This window comes from Babylonia areolata, chromosome 23 (genome assembly GCF_041734735.1).
Source record: "Babylonia areolata isolate BAREFJ2019XMU chromosome 23, ASM4173473v1, whole genome shotgun sequence".
NCBI lineage: Eukaryota > Metazoa > Mollusca > Gastropoda > Neogastropoda > Buccinidae > Babylonia > Babylonia areolata.
The window spans coordinates 7,705,819-7,721,490 of record NC_134898.1 but is presented as its reverse complement, the minus strand read 5'-3'; the positions used below and the strand labels follow the sequence as shown (position 1 = coordinate 7,721,490).

The 15,672-nt window shown below is 41.3% G+C and overlaps 1 protein-coding gene across 1 annotated transcript in view; it reads right to left on the bottom strand.

Moving 5' to 3' along the window:
* LOC143298274 (uncharacterized) overlaps window positions 1–14,037 on the bottom strand; it is a 36,110-nt gene extending 22,073 nt beyond the window's left edge. The window contains exons 1-2 of the mRNA XM_076611091.1: window positions 13,911–14,037; window positions 12,339–12,877 (exon numbers count right to left, since the gene is read on the bottom strand). Of these exons, the coding sequence (XP_076467206.1) occupies window positions 12,339–12,872 (534 nt within the window). The 5' untranslated portion in view covers window positions 12,873–12,877; window positions 13,911–14,037. The remainder of the gene's footprint in view (window positions 1–12,338; window positions 12,878–13,910) is intronic.
* Between the last annotated feature and the right edge of the window lie 1,635 nt (window positions 14,038–15,672).

The window sequence follows — 15,672 nt, the reverse complement described above, 5'->3', positions numbered from 1 at the left end:
ATAATAATAATGGTATTTATATAGCGCTGAATCTTGTGCAGAGACAAATCAAAGCGCTTTCGCACCAGTCATTCACACGCATGCATAACTCTAAAACTGGAGAAACTGAAGACAAGGAAGAGGCAGGAAGGGAGGCTATTTTGGGAAGAGGTGGGTTTTAAGGCCAGACTTGAAAGAGCTGAGTGTGGAGACTTGACGAAGCGAAAGAGGAAGTTCATTCCTATTGCAAGGTCCAGAGACAGAGAAAGAACGGCGGCCAACCGTCGAGTGTTTGAATCTGGGTATACGTAAACAGAGTGGATCCGAAGCCGATCGTAGTGAGCGAGATGGAGTGTAGAGGTGAAGGCAGCAACAGTGATAGGAAGGGGCTGATTTGTGAATACATGAATAACATTGAGTGCTGATCTTGTACTTTATTCTGTGTGAGGCATGGAGCCAGTGGAGATGTTGCAAAAGTGAGCCAGTGGAGATGTTACAAAAGAGGAGTGATGTTCTCAGATCTTTTCTTTCGGGCAGTAGAGTTTTGTATGTGCTGAAAGGACTGAATGGGTGAAGCAGCCAAACCAGACAATAGCGAGTTACATTAGTCATGGCGAGAGAGAATGAGAGAAACGACAAGTCTAGATGTTCCGTCAATGGACAGATATTTCCGGATGGAACTGATGCGCCGCAATTGACAGTAGCAAGACTGACATGTCTGACTGATAAATTTTTGCATGGACAGTGTGTTGTCAAGGACAACGCCGAGGTTCCTGACTGAACTGGAAAGAGGGATGGATGTACTACCAAGTTTGAATGTGTCAGTTGTGATGGAAAAGATTTTTAGTTTAGTTCCTATGATCATTGCTTCAGTTTTGTGCGCGTTCAATTGTAACTTACTTAGAGTCATCCAGTTTTGAATGTCCAGGAAGCAGTTGGATGTTTCTTGCGAGAACGACGACAATTTTTCGGGGGTATCACTCTTCTGGAGTTGAGTGTCATCAGCATAAGAATGATGACTGACATCATGGCGGTTGATAATTTCAGCGAGAGGAGCAGTGTACAGTGTGAAGAGCACTGGGCCTAAATCAGATCCCTGTGGGACTCCATGTTCGATTTTGACGGGTTCAGACTGGAAGTTATCAACAATGACAGACTGGAATCAATCAGTGAAATAAGATTTGAACCAGTTTAGAACAGTGCCGTTGATACCAAATGTAAAATGAAGACGGGAAAGAAGGACTGAATGGTCTATCGTGTCAAAAGCGGCTGACAAGTCGAGAAGAGTGAGAAGGGAGATCTGTCCCGAGTCGGACGCTAGCAGTAATTTTAACGAGGTTTCGGTAAGAAATATGATATCAAAGTTATTTTCAAAAATATAAACAGAAATATAGTCAGTCTTTTGATCAGGGCAGACAGACTGAGCATTGAACAGGCAGGCATGAAAGAGATCAGAGGCAGGCTGAGAGGAATTTGATGGTGAATCAGGTGTGTCAGACAGACAGACAACGGAAGGAGACGGTGGTGACTGAGTAGTGAAGGACAGTGGGAAGGCAGAGAAAGGTCCGGGAGTTGAGACAGGTGTGGAAGGGGTAGAAAGCAGACCAGAGCCAATCACGGGAGATACACCACATTTTGGAAAAGTGTCAGAGAGGACAGGGTCACGGGAAGTAAAGGAGTCAGCTTGAACATGAATGTTGAGGTTGTCAGTGAGTCACAGCAACAGCATGGCTGACATCGGAGACAGAACGATCAATGCAGGGGACAGAGCCCCTCAAACGGCGAAGTCTGCCCGCTCTGGCTCCTCTTTTTGTCTTTGCTCTGCTGATGCCCAGGCTGATGATGCGCTGCGTCGTGTCATCGTGTAGTCGGAATTGTTTATGCCCGTATATATTTTACAGCAACGCTCTGATGTAAAAGTGTTAATGTTGTCACCATGGTGACAGTCTCAGTGCGAGTTCAGAGGTCGGACGGAAAGTGAGCTGAGCACGTGAAAAACGTGCCAATGGCGGGGAGTCTCGCTGGCAGGACGAAGATGGTCGCTGATGCGATAACGAGGGTAAGATGAGCAGCATTCATTTATGTCAGTTTGCAAATCAAAACACGAAAATGACGAATATTATTTATTAAATTGTTCTAAAAAGCAAATAAATATGATAAAACTGTTCCGACCTTCGGTGTCCTGGAAAAACGACACACACACACATATATATAAAATGTCCAGATCATAACAAGGGAACCACAGAATCACACACAAAAAGGCAGAGGCCAACACAGTGCAGCCAGTGGGCGCGAGGGCAGATTACTGGAAGCTTGTATTCACCAGGCGGACATCTTGACTACTAGGGTAATGTGTGTCAGCATAGTTGTGTAATTTTTTACTCACCTTTTCAACTGTACTTTACACAACTGATGAGTCAGACCTGACAGAGAACGGTTTATTCATGTGTGACAAATTGTACCGCAGTTTATATAAGTATACGACAATGTTGAACAAAATGTCACAAATGTGACTAATTGTAATGCTGTGACATTTTGTACCGCGCACAATAGTACAAAATGTCGTAAGACGGTAAAAAATGTCGCAATTGTGACATTTTGTACCGTTGTGACGTTTTGTACCACAATAGATGCGACTTTGGGTGTATTGCTCTAATTTCCTGACCAAAGCTGGACGTGTCCTTATCTTTCGGGCCTAGTTACTGCCGGGATATCATTATGACATTATTTGAGACATGGGTTCAAATGAATTGTATACCTACCAATTTCTCCATAAACAAAATGATTAGGTGTTCGGTGGTGTATCACTATATTCTCCAATACCCAACTTTCTGCTCTATATTGCAAAACTGGCTGCATCTGGGTATCAAACAACTTAGAGAAAACAATAAATGAGCTACAATCCAATTCATACAAAATACGGTTGCTCTGTTTATAACATCATGGCATGCAAAACTAAAGCTGAATATCAAGATAGTTGTATTTTTTCATTCCCATAAATCCACCTTTCACTATGTCCCAAATAGCCTCATTTTACGAAACACAATAGTGTTTGTCTTTTCATATTTACTCTTAAGTCTAGTTGATTCTGTATACAAGCTATTCAATTGTCTCTGGAGACCGCCCACCATGTAGATAATAAAACAATAATTATCATCTCCAAAAAGTACCACTTACAATTCAAAAGATCGAGAATCACCCCATAACGGCCATTCTCATTCATTTTTAAAGTTAGCTCGTTAATAGATAAAGAAAACAAAACCGGGCTGCACACGTCACCTCGATTAATTCCAGGAGTAAACATGACACTATTTAAGCTTTCACTGCACTATACATACTTTTTTATGCACGGATACAACTTGCCTTAAATTCCACTTTTCAACAAAATAGACCATGGCAATTTCTGATAAATCGAAATAAACACCTTTTCGATGTCCACAAAATCAAAATACAACTTGTGATCATACACAAACTGTTTCTGATCAGCAGTCAGTAAATATATGGTCTACTAGAGAATAGTATTTCTTGAAATCTGGTTGATGCTCTCCAGCTATATCATTCTGGCTTATCTACTGATGCAGTTTGCTTTTTATAATAAAACGAAGTAATTTACTACAAATATTACTTTTAGAAATACCCCTGAAGTTCGTTACATCAAGCAAATTACCCTATTTAACTAAAGGCGAAATCAATTACTCTTTCCAGCTCTCAGGATAAACTCAAGAATAAATAATTATCGATACTTCTTTAACACACTATCCAGAAATCTGCTCAGAGTGCTTTACAAAACACTTTTGATTACACGCCACATTACATAAATGTTACGTACACACACCAAAATGTGACCAGCAAACTAAACACACACACACACACACACACACACACACACACACACACACACACGCACGCACCAAAATGTGACTAGCAAAATAAACACACACACACACACACACACACACACACACACACACACTCATACATTTAAACATACATATGTACATGGCAGTTGCCCTCCACACATACGCACACATATGTATACACAAACACACACATACACAAACAGACGTGTGCGCGTGCGCGATCAAACATACGAACACACACAAATACACATTCATACACATGCATATGTATGTGTACACATGCATATGTATATACACACAGTAAAGCACACCACACGCAGAGAAGTGAACCTGCCACAACTGAACTTATTGCTGAGGGAAGAGGCGAGTTTTGAGACCAGACTTGAAAGAAGCGAGGGAGTCAGTATGACGGAGGTTATCGGGGAGCTTGTTCCACATCTTTGGCGATTGAAGAAAACGATGTGTCTGTGAGTCTTACTTCTGACGTGAGGTGTCCTGAGAAGTCGAGTATCTGAGGACGAACGCAGCTGGCGAGACGAAGTATAGATATGGATGAGTTCAGAAAGATACATTGGGCCAGATCCGCTCAGTGCAGAAAAAGCAAGAGTGGACATCTTATAGTGTAATCGATCAGAAACGGGCAGCCAGCGGAGAGACTGAAGGAGAGGAGAAACATGGTCAAATTCAGCTCTGCAAATGAGTCTGGCAGCTTTATTCTGAATTCGTTGAATTCTAACAGATATTTGGGAAGGCCGACCAAAAAAGAATTGCAGAAATCCAATCTTGAGAGAACCAAAGCGTATACGAGTGTTTTGGCTGCATCAGTTGAGAGATAGTGGCGGATATAACTGATTCTATGCAGTTGTAGATAGGCAACTTTACAGATAATCGAAATATATTGTTGGAAGGGAGACTGGTCAAAGATTTCACCAAGACGGCGAACAGAAGGAGAAAGTGAAACAGTTGTGCTGTTGATCAGAACAGTTAAACAATTTCATATAAAAAAAAATTATGACAGATTCTCCTGAATTTTTTAAATCCCCGATCAAACCATATGAACCAGCAGATTTGCCATTTTTCAGTTTTCGTATTTGCAAGCACGACTTCTTTTCTAGACATAGGTCTGTGTGACATAAGCTGTGCATCATCATCATCATTATCAAATATATCAATTTCCATTATCATTCAATCATACTTTTCATGCAGATCTTCAAAATATTGGTATGATTCATGCATAGGAATACAATTTGACGACTATTTTCATCTTTGAAATCTTGCGCATTGTGTTCCGAAATGTCTGCCGGCTTTTTACAGAATACATGAGTTTTTTGTTGTTTTTTGGTTTTGTTTTTTTGTTGTTGTTTTTTTCGGGTTTTTTTTGTTTTGTTTTGTTTTTGTTTGTTTCTTTGTTTTTGTTTATTTTTTGTTTTCTTTGTTTGGTTTCTTGTTGTTGTTTTTTGTTGTTGTTTTTTTTAATACTTTTCTCCTGATTCTTATATTCGCGTCTTGCAATACAGAATAAAACCCTGTCACTCTGTCACCTTTGTCCAACGTTTTTCTAACTTTCTCAATCACATACAGACATTGCGATTTTCCAATTTTAATATGCTTGGTCAAACCAATTATACTAAACAACCATCAAATTATCAACTGGTATATTCTTTTCCACGCAATTTAAACTTATTCATTGGCAATCATTTGAACCTAAACGTTGGTTCACTGATATCCTCACATATACAGATTTTTGCATTTTATATATTTTCATGGATATATTGTGAATTCATGGAATGCGTATATAATAATAATAATAATAATAATGATAATAATAGTAATAGTAATAATATACATTTATATAGCGCCCTTTCTCTCTATGAGCTCAAGGCGCTTTACATGAAAAAATATTACAAATTACATAAATCATTCATGACCACTGACGGGCGCAATAGCCGAGTGGTTAAAGCGTTGGACTTTCAATCTGGGGTCCCGGGTTCGAATCACGGTGACGGCGCCTGGTGGATAAAGGGTGGAGATTTTTACGATCTCCCAGGTCAACATATGTACAGACCTGCTAGTGCCTGAACCCCCTTCGTGTGTATATGCAAGCAGAAGATCAAATACGCACGTTAAAGATCCTGTAATCCATGTCAGCGTTCGGTGGGTTATGAAAACAAGAACATACCCAGCATGCACACCCCCGAAAACGGAGTATGGCTGCCTACATGGCGGGGTAAAAACGGTCATACACGTAAAAGCCCACTCGTGTGCATACGAGTGAACGCAGAAGAAGAAGAATTCATGACCACTCTTTCTCAAAACCCCTTCAACACCCCCACCTCCCTCCCTCCCGCCACTCTCTCCCACCTTCATGCATCCAATGTGAGCTGACATATATGGTGCTGGTGAAAAGGAAGCTGACAGTGCTTAAAGATAGGTTTTAAAAAGATGAGCTTTTAGTGATGAGCGAAAAGCAGAGATAAAATCGGATGCACGGATACAATGACGAAGGTTGTTCCAGATATGAGCAGCACCAAAAAAGAAAGAACGTTCACCACAAGTTCTTGTATTGACACGAGGAAGTATATTGCATAGCATAATCATTGTTCCAGCAATATTTGACAACAAACTTATACCTGTCTATATTTAGATCAACAACTGTACGTGCTTCTTTGTTTTCCTTTTTAATACATAACAAAACTGGCAGATGTTCAGATTCAAATTTTTCCATTGCACTAAGAACTGATCTTTTACACAAAAACTCGAAAAAAGAAAAAGGCAGGACTTTCGCCCCCACCCCAACATGTTCATGATTGACAAATAAAGAGGACTATACAACCACCGGATAATATGAATCTTAAGTACTAAGAGGCAGAGGTTTTTCGATTCATTAGACAAAAAACATTACTCGGCATATTTTGTACAATATAACATCTCTCGATGAAGTTAGAAAGACAATTCAGAGCTGAATGGGGCATTGAATATGTATTTGCCTTAAACAGGTTTTGCTATTCTGTTAAATAATAAATTTGACTTTACAATAAAACTATCACAGACAATGAAAACGAGAAGTAGATATACTTTACTTGTGAACATTTATGGTCCCAATAAGGATAACCCCTATTTCCAAAACGAAATACGGAGAAAATTTTTGAGGAGAGTCAAATTAATATCGTAACTGGTGGGAGCTGTAATCTGGTAATAAAGCCTGACCCAGATTACCATAATCATGCAATACAAACCTGAAAAAAACCGAGAAATTGTCCTCAACATGATGTTTCAATTGAAGAAAGAATAAAAACTTTTATTGGAAATTTAATGCAACCCTACCTAAATATATGCTGAATTATTTAAAGGAAACATACAAAACATCAAAGAACAGTACTCAGCATTCCCCTATGCAAGAGAAAATATGTGTAAGATACCCAATGATGAGATTCGGTTTACAATAATTGATCAACTATTTCTAGGTGTCATAATCCTACAAGTATGAGTAAGAGCCAAATCGTTCAGCATAAGAGGAAAAAGAAAATGGGGAAGACTGGATGGTGGTTGTTGTTGTTGTTGTTGTTGTTGTTGTTGCTGTTGTTTGTTTTGTTTTGTTTTTGTCTGTTGTTGTTTTTTCTTGCTATCGTCATTGTTTGTTTTCTATCGTCTGTTGATTATGTTTCTATTTTCTATAAAATGTAATCATTGAATTTTTTTATTGGAAAAAAATTACTGATGCTAAAAAATAATGATTTACACTGTTCCCCACATGAAGGTCACTATTGCAAATGCTATTCAAAATACACAATCCCAATACAGTTCACATGTTCAGTAATTTCTTTCTATACGCTGGTCAGGAACAGGACCTGTGCATGGGATTATCAACTAGGAGGAGTGGGGAAGAACAGTGACTGAGTGAAATGCTGCAGCTTCAACCAGACATTACTCTAGAAGAAACAGAACGTCAAGCACGACAATATGAGCAGGTCAAAAGTCATTTCATTGAACAAAAACAAGCTGCTGCAAATTTGGATGCTGTCACGCGCAGAATACCAGTCCAGCTGGAAGAGGTTCCAGTCAATGGTATAACTTCAGTAATGGTGCTGGAAGTCGAAAAAGAAGCTCAGGGAGAGGAACTTATTTCACTTCAGGAAAAAGGCAAATTAGATAGAATTGTTCAAGATGTGGTGGTGATAAATCACACAGCAAATGTCCAGCAAAAGGAAAGGTACGTCCAAAATGTGGACGTCAAAATCACTCAGCTGTTGTCTGCAGAACAAAGGCTGTTGATACTGTCCAACACCAAGAAAAACAATGAATCACCAGAACCATGGTATCTCACCTGACCGTTTGTTGGAAGTTCAAAACTGACACGTTCCAGATGTATCTGCTATGTCTAGCAGACAGTACAAGAAACTTTACTCTGCACAGGCAGAACTGAGAAGTTCAGGGATGATTATGAACTGCTTGGGACAGTTCACACACCGGAAGAAGACAAGTAAAAGTATTTTCCTCTAAAAATCTTTTTGATGGATGCTGAAAGTGACTATCTTTTTGTTCGCAGTGCAGCAAGCAGTATGGGATTAGTGAAACGGGTAGATAACCTGGAAAAATCAAAACCCAAGAACTATGTGTATGGGGAAATTGATGATAAACCTTTGGACTGCACCCCAGTGAGAATAGTGCTGAATGAAACCCACCATCCCTACAGGCTTATCACTGCAAGACGTATCCCGCTACCACCTATGGACAAAGTCAAGGATGAACTGAATATAACTGAAAAGACTGGCGTCATTACAGAAATAAAGGAGCCCACAGACTGGTACTCTACTACGATGCCAGTCCTGAAAGCAGGTGGAGCAGTCCGAATCTGCACGGGTTTGAAGAAATTTAATACTACCATCATGGGGGAGCGATGTATTATCCAAACACTGGACAACTTGCTACACAAGCTAAGGCAATCAACAATTTTCAGCAAGTTTCTGGCAAATTCCGTTATCCTCAGAAACTGCAAAACTGAAAACGTTCATAAGGTCTTATTTCGTCAACCCATGAAAATTTTCAGTGGACAATGGAGGAAATTCTGGTTAACTAAGAACCAGCTTCTTTGGTGATATTTTGGCTCACAGTAAGTCATGTGGTGATCGTAAGAGACATCTTGACAACGTCATGAAGAAACATACTTCAGTCAATTTCAAGCTGAACGAGACCAAGTGTGAACTTCGCAAATCAGAAACTGAATTTCTTGGCCACGATATCAGTAAGGATGGTATATCGCTTGATCCAAAGAATGCAGAAGTACTTCTGAACGTAGCAGATCCAACTGATGTGATAGAACTGCGGCGCATCCTGGGAATGATCAATTTTCTGGGAAAATATCTTCCAAATTTGTCAAGCACGAGAATGGACTTGGGGAGCCCCACAGAAAAGTGCAATGGCTGAAGTGAAGAGAATTTCGGGAGTGCTGCTTCAGGAAAACAAGCCAACTGCATTTCGTTCAATAACTCTGACACAAGAGGAAACAAAATACACTCAGATTGAAAAAGACTGCCTTGTGGGTAAACGTTTGGGTGTGTGAGAAATTTGAGAGGTACCTTGTGAGTCTTCCGTCATTCAAACTACTCACAGACCACAAGCCCTTAGTGCTACTCATAAATAAAGAGATCTGAACGACACACCTATTCGCTGCCAGAGACTTCTGATGAGACTTCTTCGATTCAATGCAGTTGCAGAGTACACTCCAGAAAAATTCATGGTCGTGGCTGACACCTTATCAAGAAGTCCCATGAAAAATTAGGAAAGAGGAACAACACAAGAAGATGTAGAAAGTCACGTTGATGGTGTCAGACTCTAGTGGTCAGTTTCAGACACGAAACTACAGCAAATAGGAGAAGAAACAAGCAGGGATGAGAAGCTACAAGAGGCAATGTACTCCATATAACATGGATGGCCACAGAAAAAGGGAGATATTGCGGACAATCTTCAAGATCACTTTGCTGCGAGAGGAGATCATAGTGTCCACAATGGCCTACTTGTTACAAGCAGTATAATCGTTATCCCAAGCGCTATGAGAAAAGAAGTCATAGAGAAAATTCATTACATCACCAATGCATCACTAAGTGCAGAGTAAGCGAGCTGTAAGTTCTGTTTGGTGGCCTGGTATCAATGATACAGGAAGCAGAAAGAGATGTACAAACTGCGAAAAAGATTCTAAATCAGGAAGATCCATTTCTTGCTCTTCTGTCCTACTTTGATGGGACCTCAACTGAGGACAACACTGCCCACAATTTCTGCAAACATGGAGCCAAAGAAAACTGACAGAAAGAGAGTTGAAAAAGATCAAAAGAGCAAATAAATGAACAAGAAAACATCTGACAGAAAGCATGAAGCAAAATCACTTCCAGAACTGACACCAGGGGATGTGGTTGTCATGAAACTGGACTTTGAAAAGAAATGGAAAAATCCACCCACAGTCATCAAATAATGTGCTCCAAGATAATCATTGTAGAAACCAACCGGGATCGAATCCAGTATCGGCAAAACAGAAGACACCTGAAACTGGTGCCTCAAGGTTCCAGAAACATCTTAGGGGCATCCTCTCCTGATGATGGTCTACGACCCACTATTTGCCTTGTCCCGCAAAATACTCACCTGAGGCCCCATCTAATTTCTACTCCTGATGCAGAAACAAGACGTGCTGAACAGCAGCCAACATGTGAAGCTGAAAATGTTCAGCTCAGTAAAGAATAACACATGGGAGGCTAAGGACCATCACAAGAAAACATGGTGACCGGATAAGCAGGAAGAAACAGAAAAACCCCGAGTCAACGTGATCCTGATCCTGATGGAAAAGTCAATGTTCGAATCATTCCAAAGACTGTGGAAACACGCAGTGGACGCTTTGTGAAACGACCTGCTCGATACCAAAATTAACTCTTTGTCCATGACAGCTGAGTTTTTTTTAATGAAATTTTGCAGAAGAAGAGTCAGGGGGCCAGTTAAATGAATGTTTAAGTGTTTCGTTATAGTTAGTTACTATGTTGAAATTGTTACACGTGTTTCGATAATTAGATTATCCATTTCAAAGGAAAGTGATGTCACGAGAATCGACTGGACTTAGGATCTCGTACATCAATTAACATTATTTTGATACAGTCATACCAGAAGTGATGTATGATTTATTAATGAATATCCGCCCTTGTCTGACAACGGATCAACAAATGGGCAGCGATCCAAGCTGCAAGCTATTTCCGTTAGCTCCTGAGGCTTGAATACTATTAGTCAACATACGGACACAAGTCACATTGCATTCACTGTTATAAATCGGTAGCTGGTAAATTATCTTTTCTTCTAATATTCATTACTTCAGCAATGAATTTAGCAACGTTCTTAATTACGACATTGGTGTTGTTAGATAATATCGCAGATATACAGAATTATCGCATGGGTTGTATGTTTATTGCATTGCACATTTTACGTTTGTATGCATTTTCTGGATCATTTCTCACACGATGTAAAAATGAAATAGTTCGACGATTTTCCGCTTAAGTATCATTATTTTCAATTTTTCAATCCACCCACTCTCAGTCTGAATCAAATAAATTTACCTCTGTAGCGTTTATCAGAATGAAATGATTTTTTTTTTCTGTCTGGAAAACGTCTTTAAACAAATATAACCATCTGTATTTGTCCCTGGCTTCTACTTCAGAATGTCAGTTTTGCTTGTAACAAGAGACTAGTCTACCTTCAAATTCATTTATATAGCCATATTTGCACCCAACACCAATGTTGTGCCAAACAATACCAAAACCATTTTACGTAAGGCTTTTTACACGTTCGAAACCAAGTTAAAACGGCCAGATTCATGTTGTAAAAGGAGCACTTCAAAGTCCTGTCCGCATAATTTTGACATTCGTAATTTTTTTCAGTTTTAGCCAATATTTGATACATTCTATTACTGCTCTGATACGCAAAAGATACTTGCCTGTTTCTCCACAGATACGTTTGTTTGGTGTGTATAATGGTACGTTCAAAAATCTTTTGATTGCATAGGTGTGTATTCTGTTCACCATCCTTTCTAAACCCCATATGTCTGCTTCAAACATTAAAATTGGCTCGGTTAGTGTGTCAAAAAGTTTATAAAAGAAGTGAATATCCAATTCATTTAATCTTTTCAGATGTCCTGATATTTGCACTGCCCCTGCCCCTCTACAACCTTTTCTACACGTCAGATAAGGCATTGCTGGTATTTAATTTTGTCGTGAAAACCATCCCAAAGAGCTTGTATGAATTTGTCACTTCTGCCATTCTATACAACCATCTTTCCCCAATAAATATACAAGTGATCAACCAGCCAGGTGGACAACCAGTCCGGTGACCAACAGCCAGCTGAACAACCAGCCAGGAAAGCAAACCAGCCAGGTGAAACAACCAGTCAGGTGAACAACCAGTCAAGTGATCAACCACGCGAGTGAAACAACCAGCCAGGTGTTAAACCAGCCATGTGAACATCCTTACCTTTGCCGCTGCTTTCCTATGCAGCTGTTCACTGGTTCTGCCAGACGACACCCCGGAGCTGGTACTGGACATCAGACCCGCTCCCCCACCTCCACCCGGCCCTGTGCCCACACTGGGAGCGGTGCTCGAGCCCAGTGCCCCAGGTCCGGATACGGTGGCGGGAGCCGTGCCAGTTGACGTGGAGGGTGGCGCCACAGGCGTGTGCCTCTTCTTCTTGGGCCGGCCCATCTTAGTGATGGCGATGGGCTGGGAGGACTTGCCCGAGGCGGGGCCGGGCAAAAGGTGGGAGAGAGGGTCCCCCTCCATGGAGCTAAAGGACACGCCGCTGTCACATGGGGTAGAGGCCCCTTCCCTGCCCGCCCCACTACCCCCTTTTTGCTGGGACAGACGGCGTTGGTGGGGGCGGAAGGTAGGGTAGCGGGGGCCCGGGTGGTTGTCCACCAAGATGGCCGGCAGAGGGCGTCCTTGCAGCAGGCGTTTGGTCACGTGGCCCGAGGCCCGACTGTTGTCAGAGGGCAGGTTGGCCACTTGCATCCTGCCTGCCAAGGGGAAACACATCGTCGTCATCACCCATGCCTTTCATATAGTCTTTCTCATCCAAATCATTGACGTCACTATCGTCATGTGACATCGTTGGCATCGACCTTCACCATCAAAGGACAGCAATGAATGTTTTGTTGTTATTTTTTCAAGGCCCTAATCCATTCATGGCTAGACTGTTGGTGAGTAGGTGTGAAGGGCATGCGAAGAATGTATAGAGAGTGCCCAGGATTAAAGCTTGACACTGTGATATGTATGTGTTTGAATAAATGACCTGGTGGTTGTGCTGCTAGTGTGCTTTGGGACACACACACACACACACACACACACACACACACACATACACTTACATACGCGGACGCGCGAACGCGCGGTTTTACCCTTTATTGTTGTGCCTATGGTTCACACACACACATACACGCACATACACACATGCACGCACGCGCGCGCGCACACACACACACAAACACACACACACTCACACACATACACAATGGTTTGAAATATTTCAAAGATCTGAATGTCTTAATCCTGTAACCCCTTTTGGAACATGGAGGACGTAAAAGCAAAGTGAAACAACAGAAAATCGTAGAAATGCTCAACAATGCAATAAGCGCAAGAGATCAATGAAATTCATTCAATACTGACATTGGGCGGCTACATGCGCAATCTTAAAAACAGCTTAATGAATTTACTCGTTTTTGCTCCCAGAAAACAGTTTACAATAATTGTATGCTGAACACACACACACACACACACACACACACACACACACACACACACACAACAACAACAACAACAACAGCAGTAAAACAACAGTACAAACATAACTGAATAATAGATGATAACGCGTGCGCAACCATTCATGAACGTATGTTGCGCGTGTGAGCTTGTTTTTCAGTGCCTGCACATGTGTACGTGCCTGCTACTTGAAGTAAACGATAATTCTTTATCAGAAGAAATTTAATGAATTGTCAGCCGACTTTGGTCTATCCAAGGTGACCCCCCCTGTCCCTTCCAGCTATACTGTACCTCTGTATTGTGATCGAATCTCGCTGACAAAAGCCTGTCACAGCACACTATACCACAAGAACCTGGAGCGTGGGGAGGTAACCGGCCACCCGCTGAGATCCAACACTGCAGATCCCTAGGGAACAAGTGCGCACGCTTCCATGTACTTCTATGTCCTGACGGTGTATGTATGTGCGCGCCCATTAATGTACCGTTAAGCTGGCGGGAGAGAAACAACACAAAAGACTGAAAACAGCGTGGGTATGTGTGCCGACACGGCACTGTGTTTAGATCAAGGCAGCGGTTTTGTAAGACAGCCATCAAAACATCCACTAGAATGTGACACAAGTCATATTTAGTTCGAACAGTATGGCTCTTTGTATACGCTGACACCCTGTATTACAAGCAGCAGTCAGTGTTACCGAAAGGCCAAACGCTAAAGACCTATCTCTTCAAGCCAGACACAAAATGTGGAGGAAAAGTATAGGATCTTCACTGATGACGCCCTGCACAACCGCTCTGCCTGTTACCACAACGACGTCAACACTGCCATTTGTCGTCAGTCCTCAGACAACGCCACAGTATTGCTGCAGCCACATCTCCGTCCTCCGCGGACTTTGTCTCTGACACTCTGTTTCCCTATCTGTTTCTCTCCACCTCCACCCCACCCCCGACCCCCTCCCTTCTCTCTCTCTCTCTCTCTCTCTCTGTAATGAATAGTTTTTTTGTTCTTGAATGACGAAAGTTGCTCAGGTATTTCGAACACGTATTGTAAAATACCAAAACACGTTTCCGCTCTTTTCTTTTCTTTTTTCTTTCTTTTTTCTTCTTTTTTGTTGTTTTTAAAATATAGATTAGACAAGCTGTGAACCAGTAAAAACACATCACCGCTGTTTCCAGAAAACAACTTCTTTCACATTGACTGCAAATGCTTCCGTTTCTGATTGATCAGTTACAATATAGTTTATTTACAACCTGTCATGCGGCGTATGGGATGGAAATAATCTGTTGACACAATCAGTGTTGACATGTCAATGTTTGAACTATCAAATTTATTTACTATGCACTATCAGTGTTAACTCGTGGCGAATTAAACAATGACTGTTAATCTGTGAGTAGTTAGGACAATGTAAAATTACCTGTGGATGTTTACCTGCCAGTGTTGATGTCAGCGTGAAATTACTTGTGAATTTTTAACATGTTAGCGTTTGCCTGTGGGTGTCACAAATATCTGCTTTTTCCTGTTGTGCAATCATCTGGGCTGGCTGTGACTAACGGCCACATATGAATAGGGCTGTGTTCGCTGTCAACAATGCATTGCTTCCCGATATTGTGTCTGGATTCATAACTTCCAACAAAGTTGCTCCATATCAGAGTTTTTCATTGCTTGGGGTGCCCTGTGCTTTTATTTTGTCCGTGCGTGTGTGTGTGTGTGTGTGTGTGTGTGTGTGTGTGTGTGTTTGTGTGTGTGTGCGAGAGAGAGTAGGTCGGTGTATGTAAGTGTATGTGTGCAGCTGTGTTTTGGTATCTGTATATTCATGTTCAACCCCTTATTATCCCTCCATCTGCTTCCCTGTGTCTGTCTGTCAGTCTCTCTCTTTCTCTATCTCTCTCCACCCCAAACCTGTCTGTAAATTTGATTGATTTGGGGCATGTGGTAATTACAGCTCATATCTTATTTTTTCAACTCACAATTTATGTGCACACACACACACTCACACACACACACGCGCGCGCGCGCGCACACACACACACACACACATACGGAGTCTTTATAAATTTC